This window comes from Impatiens glandulifera, unplaced genomic scaffold (genome assembly GCF_907164915.1).
Source record: "Impatiens glandulifera unplaced genomic scaffold, dImpGla2.1, whole genome shotgun sequence".
Taxonomy (NCBI): domain Eukaryota; kingdom Viridiplantae; phylum Streptophyta; class Magnoliopsida; order Ericales; family Balsaminaceae; genus Impatiens; species Impatiens glandulifera.
Window position 1 is genome coordinate 147,551 of NW_025919593.1, and position 15,841 is coordinate 163,391.

Sequence of the window (15,841 nt, forward strand, 5' to 3'; positions counted from 1 at the left end):
CCCTCACTAAATTCCCTCCCTGTATCACTCCTCTTATAAAAAACCCTAAACAAAAATATTATTTCATTTCCCATTAATAATCAAATCTCTTTAATAAAAATACTAAAATATTATATATTTAAAATTATTATTTATTTTTTTTAGATATATTTTAAGACTTTGTAATAAAAAAAATTTATTACCTTATCAAAATCAAAATCATTATTTTTTTTCTCTATTTTAAGTTTTTTAAATTATTTAATACTAAACAAGCCCTTAGCGTAACAAATTATTGATTTTTTTTTTATTTTGATTAGTTATATAATAAAAATAGTACATTATTGTTTGATTTTTCTCAAAGACATTCCAGATTCTAATACCACCCAAAACAAATTACATATTAATAATACAAACAACAAACAACAAACAATTATTACTACTTACTAGAATCTGATCCATGCATGATCCATGATTATTATTATTATTATGGCTTCTTGACGACGAGCACATTGCAATTTGCATACTGCACACAATAGTTACTCACACTCCACGTCAAAACCCTACATATATAATTCATTCTATTAAAATTTCAAAAAAAATTTGAGTGAAGCGAGAATATATTCATTTATTCATAAAGTTTGACAAAATCCTATTTTGATCATCAAATTAAACGAGTTCAATGAAACTTGTTGGAAAAACCTAATAGAAATAAAAGAAAAAAAAATACGTTGACAAAATTTGATAACGGAGTTCGGCTAAAATGTTGCTTACGTCTCCGAACACTAAGGCTATCAATTAATAAGGAAAAAAATATATCAATATTAAGTGCAATAAACTAAAGAGGAGAGAATTTCTTTTATATACTAAAAAACTTCTCTAACTTTCATCATCTTTCAATGTAGGATTCTATTCTAATTGTGAACAAAGTTTTTTTTATATATTAAGAAACTTCTATCATTTCCATCGTATGATTCAAATTTTGTGCCAAAAAAAAATCATAAAAACAGTTGTCACAAATTTAAATAAAAAACATTAAAAACATTTCAAAGTAGATAAAAAATTATAAAATATCAAAACAAATCCAAATATAGTTTAGAGAAGATCTCCCAAACATTAAAGAATCTCTAAATATTCCACCTACACTCACGAGAGGCCTCCAATCTCTAGAGGGTTCCCTAGCTAGGGACCCATGAAGGATCTCGAAGGATATGTTTTTCTAAGGGAGATATGGTCCCTCTGTCCATCAATATTTCTTGGAAAACCTAACTTTCCCCATTGTTACATTACATTTCTCCAAGTATGTTACTTTTTTTTTTTTTTAAATTTTATTTGTTACTCAGCTGCCACAAAGATGTCCCATTCGAATCGAGTTTCCAAGAGGAATAATGAAATCACATAAACAGAAAATACCGACAATGTTTAATGTTTAAGGATGAGAAACGCTTCACCCTAATTAAATTGTTTCTTTTCTTTCAACATCCGGTAACAAGTATAAAGTTTTCTTTTATAACTAGTTAGAATAATTGAAGTGTCTAAAGTACTCTTTCCTAAAAGACTCAATGTATATGTTTTTTTTTTTTGGGGGGGGGGGGGGGGGGAGGGGAAAACTCAATGTATGAATTTAATTCCCATTAAAAATTTATTAAGTTAAAGAATCTTTCAACTTCTTATGAGTCTAGAGTATCGTGAAGAAAAAAAATATTTGAACTTTGACCAAAACTTTTATGTCAAAGCTCATAGATAGAAAACTTTTAAGTCTACTAAGGCTTGTTTGATATATTTTTTTTTTAGATTTATCCAACTCAATATTTTTCTTTTTACATTTTATCTATCAAAATATTATTTATTTAATATTTTTCTCTTATCTATTTAGAGGATAAAATAGTTATTAAACTTTAAAAAACCTAGTTTAAAAAAAATTTAAGTCAAACAAATTTTTTTTTTTAACTAAAACTCAAATAAATAAATAAAAAAAGTTCAAACAAGCTCCTAGTGTTAAGTATGATGGTAGCAAAATAAAAAAAGTAAAAAGATTTGGTCATTAACTTAGTTCAATCTCTATTAAGATATGTATGGATAAGTAAAATTAACACTTGAACTAGTTAAAATTTATTTAATTATTATAGCTAATTAAAAATTCCTATATTTGATAAGAATTGGAATAGAATTTTATGTTTGAATAAAAGTATATAGAATTATATTCCTAATAAATTTATATAATTATTTTTGTCTCTTCATTCTATATAAGATTATTGCCTAGATAATGATTTAGACTATAATGTGAATATTTATTTCATCTAGTATAAAAATTAATTTTTAAATCAATATGAATATTAATTTTATAGATCACATTAGATTCCAATATGATGAAATATAAGCTCAATAATTCTTCCCCAACATGAATCATCTATTATTTAATTTTTTCAGAAAGGGTTAAATGTTCTAATTAGTGGCTCTATAAATTACACTATTATATTACCTTAACCAATAAGATACATTATTTTTATGCATTATTTTTATAAAAGACATTAAAACATTATAGGACCACTAAAAAGGAAAATAGTCCCACTAATAATAAAAGATGAGTTGGTTAGACAATAAATAAATATATATTTTAGTTTAACTTTTTTCAATATTATTTAAATAATTCAATAATCTCTAACATGATAGCTTCATCAATAAAATATAAATATATTCTATTTATTTTTTAAAACAAATATTTTCATTAAATATCACTTTTCACACACAACCCAACTTTTTATAACTTTATACCAAACAATATTAAATTACCCAAAACCCAACAAACTATTTTTTTAATATTTTACTTAATTTATAAAAAAAAAATTAACAAACTTATATGATAAGATATACTCTAATGCTTGATTTCATCCATGATAGATGAACTTAAAAGACCACTCTTTTAAAAACAATTTGACAAATTTGACAATAAGAAAGATAGAAAGATACCTTTTGACTGCTCCTTGTTCTTCACCAGCTATAACAAGTAAAGTGATGTCGTTTTTTTTAACAGCTTCGCATATAGCCTCCTTAGGATCTCCGACACCCACAATTGTTTCTGCACTTATCTACATAGAAAAACAATCAAACAAGGTACTTCAATTGAGGACCATAAAAGATCGAATTAAAGATTCAATTTTTAGGTTTAATTCGTCAGATCTATTGAAAAACAATACCTTATATTCATCACAGATAATCTTAGCCTTCTCCAAGATCTTGGTAGCGACTATCTTGTTCTTTTCGTCCACAGAATTGTTACAATCGTGAGCTGGGTTTCATCAATTTGTCAGAATAGAAACATAAAAACTTGATTATAGAAACTTGAAAGAGAAAGAGAAAGAGAAAGAGATATGTGATTAACTTGAAGAGAGAGGACTGTAGATACGAGCGCCGCCGAGAGAGGCGGCGAAGACATTGTTGGTGGCGGCGGAGGGTTGGGCGAAGAAGATAAGAAGTGGGTTTCCGGAATTGGTGATGGATTCGTGGAGATTCTTGATTACCCACATGAAGGTGTGATAACTTGCTTCTGCTTCATCAATGGCTACCATCACTTTCTTGCTTGATTCAATGGATGCCATTTTCTCTCTCTTTTGTCTGTCAGTCAAAAACACACTCACTCACTTGTAAGCTTTCACTTGTTTTTGAAGGCCAACTTGGAACCACATATTTTACTTTCTTGGCCAAAAACAAATTCCAAAAAGTTGTTCTTATAAAATAAATTTTATAAAGTTATATTATTATATATATATATATATATATATATATATATTTTGATAGTATTATAATTATTATTTTAAAAAAATATTAATAACTTTTAAAAGACTGATTATTATTTAAAAGATAAATATGAAAAAATGGTTTGATCCTTTATTTATATAAAGTCAAAGCTAGTTTCTTATCTATTTATGTAAATGAATATAGTTCAACTCGGGTAAGAAATCATTTGATAGTCTTAAAACTGACCCATCATGTAAAAGGTATGCCGTTAGAGTGACTGCGCTAGAGTGAGTGCGCGTTTCCCTTTCGTCGCACACTAGAAAGACAAGTCGGGAAGTACCAGAAACTGAAAACGCCTCATCGGACTCCGTCTGACAAGCCGCTCCATATCCCAAAAGTCTTCGATCCGACGCATCTCGCAACGAATGTCTTTGCATTCTCTTGACGATTTTGTTTAAAAATTTGAAAACTTAAATGAGTCGAGCTACATTTTTAGATATTCGGTTCGTCACCTTGCAAACATGTTTGTTTAAGCTCGCGAACATGTTCATTTAAAGGTTCGTGAAAATATTCATTTATAAAACTTGTTTATGGGCTCGCGAATATGTTTGTTAGAGGTTTGTTTAAAATATCGTTTAATATTTATTAATAAATTAATATTTAATAACCCCCAAAAGATAAAAGTTATTCACATGACGTGAAGTCTCGTGAACCTAACTAAATGTTAGAGAAATCGAATAAAAGCACCTATTTAGCAATCCAATTAGACAAGCTACAACAAAGGCCTAAAACTTCTTTTCCCTTTCTGTATAACCAAATGGGCAGCCAATTCAATTGAGCATCAAATAATCAAACAATCAAAGAAACAAGACACCAAGATCTTACGTGGAAAACCCAATTAAGGTAAAACCACGGGACCCTTAGGCCACTTAAATATCCACTATATCAATGTGTATATAAGTGTTGTCAAATACAAGTCTAAAGGTAATCAAATAAGAACATCAAATAACCTCATCCTAACTTGTCATTATAACATATATCATCATCACCATCAAAGATGGCTAACAAAAACAGAGGCAAAAAAAATTGTGTATGGCCTAAAGCCACTAATCAGAGAAGAACAGAAGAAGGGCTGGTTTCTCTTCTACACGAACTAATCTGGTCGACTGGTCGGAGGCTGGTCGGAAGCTGATCGGAGTGTGTCTCTAGAGAAACCAGAGTGTACAGGGAAGAGAGGGAGCAGAGATCTGAGAGAGAGAGTCGTTTCTCTTCTTTTTTGTGTTAATTAATGAAATGTCCTAATGGACTTTATTTTTGGTCAAGCCCAAAATCATTTGAGCTGACCCCAACAAATCTCCCCCGTCAGCGCAACTTCGCGGGCTCCTATAAACCCGCTCTCTCCCGACAATCTTCAAACTTGTCCTTAGGCAAGGACTTTGTAAACATACCTGCACCATTCTCACTTGCATGATTCTTCTCCAAGTTAAGCTCTTTTGCCTCAAACACATCACGTATCCAATGATATTTCACGTCGATGTGTTTGGATCTCGAATAAAAAGCTGAATTCTTCGAGAGATGAATGACACTTTGACTGTCGTAAAATAAAGTGAACTTCTCTTGCTTTTGGTCCAACTCTTGTAGGAACTTCTTCATCCACAACACCTCTTTACATGCCTCGATAGATACCATATACTCAGCTTCTGTAGTAGACAAAGCAACACACTTTTGTAACCTTGACTGCCACGAAATAGCACCGCCTACAAAGGTAACCAAAAAACCTGATACGGATTATCTCTTGAATCAACATCACCCGCCATATTAGAATTTGTAAAGCCTTCCAAAACAAGATTATCTCTTCCGAAGCATAAATGTACTTTCGAAAATCCTCAAAGATATATGAGAATCTACTTAATAGTCAACCAATGTTCTTCTCCCAGATTGGAGAGAGACTGACTAACAACACCAACTGCGTGTGTTATGTCTGGTCTGGTACATACCATGGAATATATAAGACTACAAACTACAGAGGTATGATGTACATTCTTCATCTCATCTTTCTCTTTCTCACTTGTAGGACATTGTTTAGAACTCAACTTGAAATGACCTACAAGTGGAACTGAAACAGGCTTTGCATTTTTCATTGCAAACCTCTCAAGTACCTTCTCAATGTACTTCTCTTGTGATAGCCAAAGTGTTATATTTTTTCTGTTTCTTGTGATTTCCATGCCTAGGATCTGCTTCACTGAACCCAAATCCTTCATCGTAAAAGACTTGTTCAAATCTCTTTTAAGCTTCTCAATTTTTGTAATATTTTGACCAACAATCAGCAACATAGAGCAGAAGAATAACATAATCATCGACGCCGTATCTCTTGATGAAAATACAATGATCAGAAGTAGTCTTACTGTACCCATTTGCTTCCATGAAGGATTCAAATCTCCATACCATTGTCTAGGGGCTTGCTTGAGCCCGTACATGCTTTTCTTCAACCTGTAGACAAGATCTTCTTACCTTTAACTTTGAAACTCTCGGGTTGTTCCATATAGATATCTTCCTTCAAGTCACCATGGAGAAATGCAGTCTTCACATCCAATTGTTCAATTTCCAAACCTTGACTATAAGCCAATGCTAACACAACTCTGATGGATGACCTCTTCACAACCGGTGAGAAGATCTCTTCAAAATCAATCACATTTTCTGTCCAAAGCCTTTCACAACCAGTCTTGCTTTGTATTGAGGTTGTGAGATATTCTCTTAATGCTTCAACTTGAATACTCACTTGTTCTTCAAAGTCTTCTTTCCTTTCAAAAGTTTCACCAAGTCACAAGCCTCGTTCTCTTGAAAGGAATTTATATCTTCTTGCATTGTCACCGACCACTTGTTCTTGTTTTCATGAGACAATACTTCTTGATAGGTTTCTAGTTCTCTCCCATCAGTCAACATCACATACTCATTGGAGCATATCTACTAGAAGGTTGTCGTTGTCTACTAAATCTTCTAATATGATGATCATCAGATGGCACTAGAGAACTATCATCATCTTGTCCAGCTTCCTTTGTTGGCTCAACATCAACTAGAGGAATCTCATCAACCTCAACTTGGGCATTTCCCACATCATTGGGTTGTGATTGTGGTGTACGAATCCTATCATTATCGGACAATTCCTTCTCCGTAGACTTTGGCTTTTCTTTTTTCTCAAAGTCTTCAATAAAGAATATCACATCTCTGTTTTTAATGAGTTTCTTGTTAACCGGGTCCCAACATCGGTACCCAAATTCTCCATGGCCATACCCAATAAAGATACATTGTCTCGTCTTGCTATCAAGCTTAGGTCTCTCATCTCGAGGAACATGAACAAATACTTTACAACCAAAAACTCTCAAGTGATCATAAGAGACGTATTTATATCTCAAACTCTTTCTGGAACGTCACCATCTAAAGGAGTTGAGGGTGAAAGGTTTATCATATCAACCAATGTCTTCATTGCCTCTCTCCAAAAGGATTTTGGTAGCATAGCATGAGACAACATACACAAAGTTCTCTCATTGATAGAAATGTTCATCCTCTCTATGACTCCATTCTGTTGAGGTGTTTTTGGAACAGTCTTCAAAAGCTTGATCCCATGACTTTTATAGTATTCCACAAATGGCCCTCTGTATTCGCCACCATTGTCCGAACGAACACATTTCAACTTCTTCCCAGTTTCTCTCTCCACTTCAGCATGAAATAACTAGAAGTAATCCAATGCTTGATCCCTAGTCTTCAAGCAATATGCCCACACCTTCCTTGAGCAATTATCGATAAAAGTGATGTAATAATGAGCACCACCTAAAGTCAAGGAATCCATAAAACATATGTCTGTGTGAACCATATCTAGGATATTGGGCTTCCTAGATGGAGAGAAACTCTTGAAGGAAACTCTATGTTGCTTACCAAATAAGCAATTTGTGCATGTCTTCAGATATGTGGACTTCAAGCCCTGAAGATCGATTGTCTTGGAGATAACTCGCATGTCATTCTGACTTAAGTGACCAAGTCGCTTATGCCAAAATTGTGCTGAACAATCAATAATTGTATTTGCTTCTCTCCCGTAAGACTTAACCAATGTCACATAAAGAGAACTAATTTTCATTCCTTTAACTACCACCAAATACCCCTTAGTGAGTTTCTATTTTCCTTCACCAAAGTGACTATGATAGCCCTCATCATCAAGAATGCTAGTGGAGATCAAATTCATCTGAATATTAGGAACATGTCGAACATTCTTCAAAAGTAGATTGCACGAAGTGTTAGTATCCAAACATACATCTCTTTTTCCAACAATCTTACACGTAGGGCCGACCCCGAGAGTTGGGAGGCCCAATGCAAATTCAAATTTTGTGGTCCCTCAAAATTAAAATAAATATAGTAGTAGTACATTTTATTAAAAACATATTAAATATACAAATTAAATATATAACTAGATCATTGATTACAAAAAAGTAAAAAATACTTAGGGTCGTATCGAGATGATTTTGGTGATGTTGAAACCTCCCTTGATAATATTTGTGATATATTTTGTATTATGTTTCTATAATGAAATTTTTTTTATAGATATTTTGAAATAAAGAAGAGATTATGAAAATAAACATAAGATTAAGAACAAATAAATAAATAAATTTAAAAGCATTAAAATGGAACATCAAAGATGATTTTCACAATTATGTTATGGTTGGATTTATGATAAAAAAAAGGTTAAATATTAAAGATGGAAGAGAAAATAAATATTATTATAGAAAGAGAAAGTTAGTGTATTATAAGGAAATAAATATTATATAATATATAATTAATAATATTATATATTAAGAATTTAAAATTTGGGGGCCCTTGAAAAGTTGAGGTTCGTATGCAATTGCATTGGTTGCATTGCCCTCTAGTCGGGCCTACTTACACGTAACATGGTTTGCTAGCGTCACTAAATTAAACTGTCCACTAGTGTAAGAAGTAAATATATCACAATGATTAATGACATGATAAGAAGCACCCGAGTCTACCACCCATTGTGTATCTTGAGAACAAGGTTGATACTATTATTGTTGTAAACAATATCGATGTCGTGACCACCCACTATTACAATCTTACTACTTCCATCTTACTTATTCTCTATTTCTTCCCGCTTTAAAGATCTGCACTGATATTTCTTGTGTCATGGTTTGCCACAATGATAACATGTAATCTCTTTTCTCGAGTTGGATGTTCCTCGTGACCAGTCTGAATTATCACTGCGATTTTTTGGAGTTTTACTTTTACGTCTACCCCTTCTCTCGGTCACAAACACCTGACTTGGAGTCGAGAAACCTTATTCTTTTCTTCTAGCCTCTTCATTCACACGCTCTCTTTCATCATTTTCAAAGTGAACTTACCTTGTTGAACATAATTGGTAATTGAAATCACAAGTGTCTCCCAATTATCAGATAGAGAATTAATCAAACACATAGCATGAAGCTCATCATCAAATTTTATTAATATCACAACCAACTAATTTAGAATACCCTTAAAAAAATTTAGATTCTCTGACATATAAGACTCATCTTGATATTTCAACGAACAAAGCTTCCTAAATAGATATGCTCTATTTTGAGTGTTGTTCTTCTCATAAAACTCACTCAAAATAGTCCACATTTATGAGCATTAACCTTAGTAGCCACATGCTGATACACACTGTTGTCAACCCATTGCCTGATTCACCAACTACCTTTCTGTTCAACTTCTTCCAATCTGCATCTGTCATAGCCTCTGATTTTCTTTTATCACAAAAAATAGTGTCTTCATAATCATAATTACACAATAAGTCCTCCATCCATGACTTCCAGATTGTGTAATTGGTAGCTGTGAGTTTGATCATCGTGCTATTACTACTTAGTGATTCTTCCATTTGAATTATACAAGAATCACCACCAAACGAACTCAGCTCTGATACCACTTCTTAGTGAAACCTAATAAAAGCACATGTTTAGCAATCCAATTAAATAAGCTACAACAAATGCCTAAAACTTCTTTTCCCTTTTTGTATAACCAAATGGGCAGCTAATTCAATTGAACATCAAACAATCAAAGAAACAAGACACCAAGATTTTATGTAGAAAACCCAATTAAGATAAAATCATGGACCCTTAGTCCACTTAAACATCCACTATATCAACGAGTATACAAGTGCTGTCAAATACAAGCCTAGAGATAATCTAATAAGAAACATTAAATAACCTCATCTTAACTTGTCATTACAACATATATCATCATCATCATCAAAGATGACTAGCAAAAACAGAGGCAAAAGAAACTTTGCCTAGCCTAAAGCCGCTGATCAAAGAAGAACAGAAAAAATGCTGATTTCTCGTCTACACGAACTAACCTGGTCGACTGGTCGGAGGCTGATCGGAGTCTGTCTCTAGAGAAACCAGAGTGTACAGGGAAGAGAGGGAGCATAAATATAAAAGAGAGAGTTGTTTCTCTTTTTTTTGTGTTAATTAATGAAATGTCTTAATGAGCTTTATTTTTGGTCAAGGCCAAAATAAATTGAGCTGACCAAACACTAAATATATACGAGTTGAGTTTTAATATAAAAGTTTGAATCGAGCTCGAATCGAATTCGAGCCCGAATACATGTTAAACGAGTCGAGCTTGAAACTGTTCGGTTTGGCTCAGCTTGTTTACATCCTTATACCTACATTTAAAAAAATTATTATTATCTATTAATTATAATTTTTTAAAAATAACCATTTAAAAAAAGCTCTTTATTATTTAAAAGACAAAACAATGTCTTTTATTCTATAGAAGAAAGGTTTATTATTATCTATTAACTGTTTTTTACCGTTTCTTATTTGCAATTACAAAATGTGAATAATCTTGACAAATAAAAAGATTAAAATTTTATCAACTTCGTGATTTAATTGAATAATTTTTTTTTTATATAATTGTTGGAAGGAAATAATTAGTGGAATAGGAACCATTTTTTAGGAGACCAAGCATTAAGATACTCATGGATCCTTTGCTACCAAGCAAATGGTGGTGTTCCCTGTTCCTTCTCACTTGTGGATGAGAATTATCCTAATAAAAGAAAAACTTAAGATATAATAATTAGTGGAATAGAAATCATTGTGTCCTTTACTTCGACTTAAATCATATAATTTATATATATATATATATATATATATATATATATATATATATATATAATCGTATAATCGGGTCGAGAGCTGTGTTTAATTTGAAAATATATGTGGGAGTAAATAGATATTTGGGTCGGAATTTGGGTTGACCCGCCCATAATATAAACTTAAAACCGGAATTTGGGTTGACCCGACCATAAACTTAAAACGGTTTAAATTTAAAAATTAAAAATGTTATATGTATGTTTCAAGTACAACTCTTTAACCAAATAGGCTAATACGACTTTATATTTTAAATTTAACACCAAATTTGATGAACGCGGGATATTTTAACAATATAAGTTCAACTTTTTAACTAATTAATCTATATATAAATGGTTAAAAATAAAAATAAAAATGCTATCATATTTTCACCGTAATTAATTTTTCAGTTTTTAAATAATTACTCGTGTAAATGTACAGACTACAAGCTAGTTTGATGTAATGTCTCTATAATTGTTTATAGGATACTAATATGTTAGAGAAATAAGTACAATTAGAAATGTTATCATTAACCATCTTGAATAAAATAAATTACCAATGTTATCATTAACCATCTTGAATAAAAAAATATGTTCAAACTCAAGTTAGTGATTGAAAAATTTACAAACGCAATATATTGACAGTCATTTGATTTATTTTTTTATTTTTTTATTTTTTTTTATTATTATTTTTTTTGAATATGAGTATTTTGAAAATGATTTTGATTATTCTTATTTGTTTGATTATTAGTAATTTTATTTTTAATTATAATTTTATGAGCATTTCCTTATTTTATTTGGGTTGTTTGTATGAAAATGTATAATTTTTTTTAATTTTTTAATGATTGTGTTTAAACAATATTGTTTTTATTTATTTCTTAACATATAAACAACTTATTTCAGACAAAAATAAAAACATTTTTTCTTAAAAAAAACATGAACAATGATTATTTCAATGGGTCTTGAGTTTTCAATGCATAACATGTCTTTTTTTAAAAAAAAAAAAAAAAAAACATGTTTGAAGCATAATATATAAATATTAATGTATTAGAAGTTATAAATCATAATATATGAAAAGAAATAAATCCCTTTCAACAAGTCTTATTTGTTATTGTTCATTTCAATCACATGTTTAATTACTCCACTGTACTGCAAGCTCAATTATTTTATATTAAATTTTATAAATCTTAAAACGATCTTGAATTTTTCAAAAACGACAAAGAAGATATGGAGTAGTGAAGTATACGTTTACAAAATTTTAAAAGGAAAACAAAATATATATTATTTGTTTAATTATAGTGAAGTATACGACAAAGTAGTGAAGTCTCTATTTGATTGGTTCGTACAGAAAAATAATTGTATTAATCTTCAATAATTTGTTATATATATATATATATATATATATATATATATATATATATATATATATATATATATATATATATATATATATATATATATAATTAAATAAACTAGGAATTTTTTTTTTTTATAAACACAGAAAAATATATATATATATATATAATTAATTTAATAAAATTAATAATAATATGGGTTCAAGGTTTAAAATTTTAATAAATTATAAATAATATATTAAAATAAAAAATAAAATATTCTCATTTAATATCAGTAAAACAATTTATTTTTTCACATATGTCATCACATATTTTTTCTGAATGAAACTCTAATCTCAAGACCTTACACTTTCACTTTGGTCAATCAAATATTTGATTCATATTTTTTAATATTAAACTAGTGTCTTCACACTTTGGTCAATCAAATATTTGATTATATTTTTTAACCACTTTCAATTGGTACCGGGTTATTATCCCTCTACAAACAACTTCTCAAGTACACTTGGTTAAAGGATTATACTTGTTTTATTAGGTTGCAAGTTCGAAACATACATATAATATTTTAAATTTTATTTTTAACCGTTTTAAGTTAATGACGGGTCAACCACAATCCAATACAAATATCCATTTATTTATATATATATAATTATATATATATATTAAGCACAACTGAAATCATTATATAGTTAGTTATAAATTAAGTATATTTTGAAATTTAGCATCATTTTATATATATATATATATAGTTATAACGGTTAGTTATAAAGTTGACTTATATAGTTAAAACGTCTCGCGTTATCAAATTTAGTGTTAAATTTAAAATATAAAGTCTCATTAGCCTAGTTGGTTAAAATGATATACTTGTTTTGTTATGCTGTAAGTTTAAAACATACATATAGCTTTTTTAATTTTATTTTTAACCGTTTTAATTAAGTTTATGAACGAGTCAACCTACAACCTGAAACAAATATCTATTTACTTTCACATATGTATCCAAATTAATCACAACTCTCGATCCGATAATCAGGACACTTTAAAATTAAGCCTCATATATATATATATATAATATTTATATAATATATATATAATAATATATATATATATAATAATAATATATATATATATATATATATATATATTATAATATAAAATAAGCTTAATTTCAACCATCCATGATGGCTCATATTTCGCATTAATGATTATTCTGAATATATGATATTTAATTTTTATTATTTTAGTAAAATGATGTAAATGTATTATCATATAATAAAAAAATAAAAAATATTTTTATATTTTAATGGATGAATTAAGTGGAGTGATATTTGATTAAATTAAGTTATTTAAATAATTTTAAATGTAAATACCCTTAGATTAACATTGGTTTAGAGATGAACAATTATTTAATTTCTAAATAAAATTTGTGTCATTTAATAAATTTACAAGAGAAAAACGTGGAATCAAACTCTAACACCTATAGCAAGAAAGTTTATATTTTAATAAATGATCCATCGGAAGTAAAATTCATATTTTAATACAAAGTATTACCTAAGAGATTAAAATATCTCGTGAAGTTCTTTTCGTACAAAACAACACTAATTTAAGAAGGATTATGAAGCCACCTAAAAAAACTATTACATTTCGCAAATGTTTTTGATAATAATTGTTCTTGATGACCTTTTGAAAAAATCATCCATAAACTCACGAATAACATATTGAATAGAATATTTGAATCATTCAATCATGAGTTATACCAAAATTCCCAAATCAATTTCCTATTACAGTTTTTTAAATTTCAAACTAGACACTGCCATTATTTCAACTCTACTAAATTTGTATTTTCTCCACAAATCTGGACGAATTTGGGATGGTCAAGGACCTAATTCTAGGGTCCAATGGTGCGAGTGATGGTTTCAGACAAACAAGGTTTGTGGTAGGGTTTCAGTGCAATGAGCGACTTGGAGCACGAGCGGGAGAAGAGAAAATAAGTTGGAGCGGGAGAAAAGAAGATAGTGTGAAGACTTGCATCCATCTAAACTATAGGGTGTAATCGGTTCAGTCGATTTTTTCACGAAAATTCATAACAATAGTTGGTGTGTATTGGTTTTCCAAATCTTCATCGACATGCGGTTAAATACTTATTAGGTTTTAATAGTTAAAGATTTAACAAACAAACCAAGATGATATGATATACTTAATTAAGACATGAAAAATATTCTATGAACATCAAATTATAATAATTTGCATAAATTTGTTTTTATGTCACTAAACTAAAACTATAATTTATAAAAAATAAATGTCAATATTGTATATATAGGGTTAGTTAGTTTTACGATAATTTTTTATAATTTAAACCGCAAACCAAGTCGGACATGCTTGATATATATAAAATAGTGAACCGGGACAGTATTCGGTTAGGTGGATTTTGTGTACACCCTTATCCTGAACAATGGTTTCTATTTTTTTTTAAATAAGCATTTCTGACCGACTTAGGGTTCAATCAAATAAACTTAGGAATATATCTAAACAATTAACTACAAATGTCAACTAACTATAGTTACAAGTTTTTGTTTTTCATGATCATAGGATCCTTCAAGTTCACAATTGTCAAGAGATCTATGATTATGATTACCTAATAAATTCAACCCATGTGAAGTGAGGTTGGTACATTTATTTATTATTATTATTATTATTATTATTATTATTATTATTATTATTATTATTATTATTGGTTGAGTTTCGCAAATTCTACAAAGGGTGTAATCCTCACTTGTTAAACTAAACATAACTCATAAAGTTGAAAATAAAATTAATTAAAAAATTAAACGTTGTTATATTTGTTTAAGAAGTGTCTTAATTAGAATTAAATGTCTAATTAATATTAGATGCTATTATATTTTGGTTTAATATGAGTCTTAATTAATTCTCACCGTTTAAGAGTTTTTTGTCATAGTATAAATAAAGTAGTTATATTTGGTAAAGAAGTTAAACTGAAATAAAATATTTTCCCCTTTCTTTTTAATCTTATCTTCATTAGTTTGTGAGTGAATACGTAGATTGCCCACTAACGTTTTTAACAAAGTGGTATCAGAGCAATGATGTCTTTTATGTTCCAATAACCGCGTTTTACGAAGGACAACTATGATAATTGGTATATCCAAGTAAATACGTTACTAGGTTCCCAGGGTGCGTGTAAAATCGTAAATAGTGAGATTTTCGAACCCAATAAGGATGCGACGTTGACTTTGATTCAAGCGTTCGAGAATAACAAAAAAAAGGATCAGTATGCCCTTTCTATCATCCATGAATGTCTGGATGATGCTACTTTTGAGAAAGTAGCAAATGCCTCAAAGTCGAAGAAGGCATGGGAAATGCTAGAAATTTCCATAAAAGAGTTGTCAAGGTAAAAAAGGTGCGGCTTAGATTTTGCGGGGAGAGTTTGAAGCTCTTAATTAGGAAGCATCAGAGTCTATTTCAGACTATTTCACGCTGATCTTATCTATCGTCAACTAGATGAAGCGAAATGACGAAAGCATAGACGACATTTGAGTAATCGAGAAAATTTTATATTCTCTACATCAAAGATTTAACCATGCAGTGGTTGCAA

General features: G+C 29.7%; 1 protein-coding gene across 1 annotated transcript; it reads right to left on the minus strand.

The window, feature by feature from the left end:
* Nucleotides 1-296: 296 nt before the first annotated feature.
* Nucleotides 297-3,639, minus strand: LOC124918233 (universal stress protein A-like protein). Its single transcript, XM_047458435.1, has 4 exons — nt 3,359-3,639; nt 3,174-3,265; nt 2,947-3,065; nt 297-539 (listed from the first exon to the last, which is right to left on the minus strand). The coding sequence occupies exons 1-4, from the start codon at nt 3,573-3,575 to the stop codon at nt 464-466; spliced, it is 504 nt and encodes a 167-aa protein (XP_047314391.1). The 5' UTR covers nt 3,576-3,639; the 3' UTR covers nt 297-463.
* Between the last annotated feature and the right edge of the window lie 12,202 nt (nt 3,640-15,841).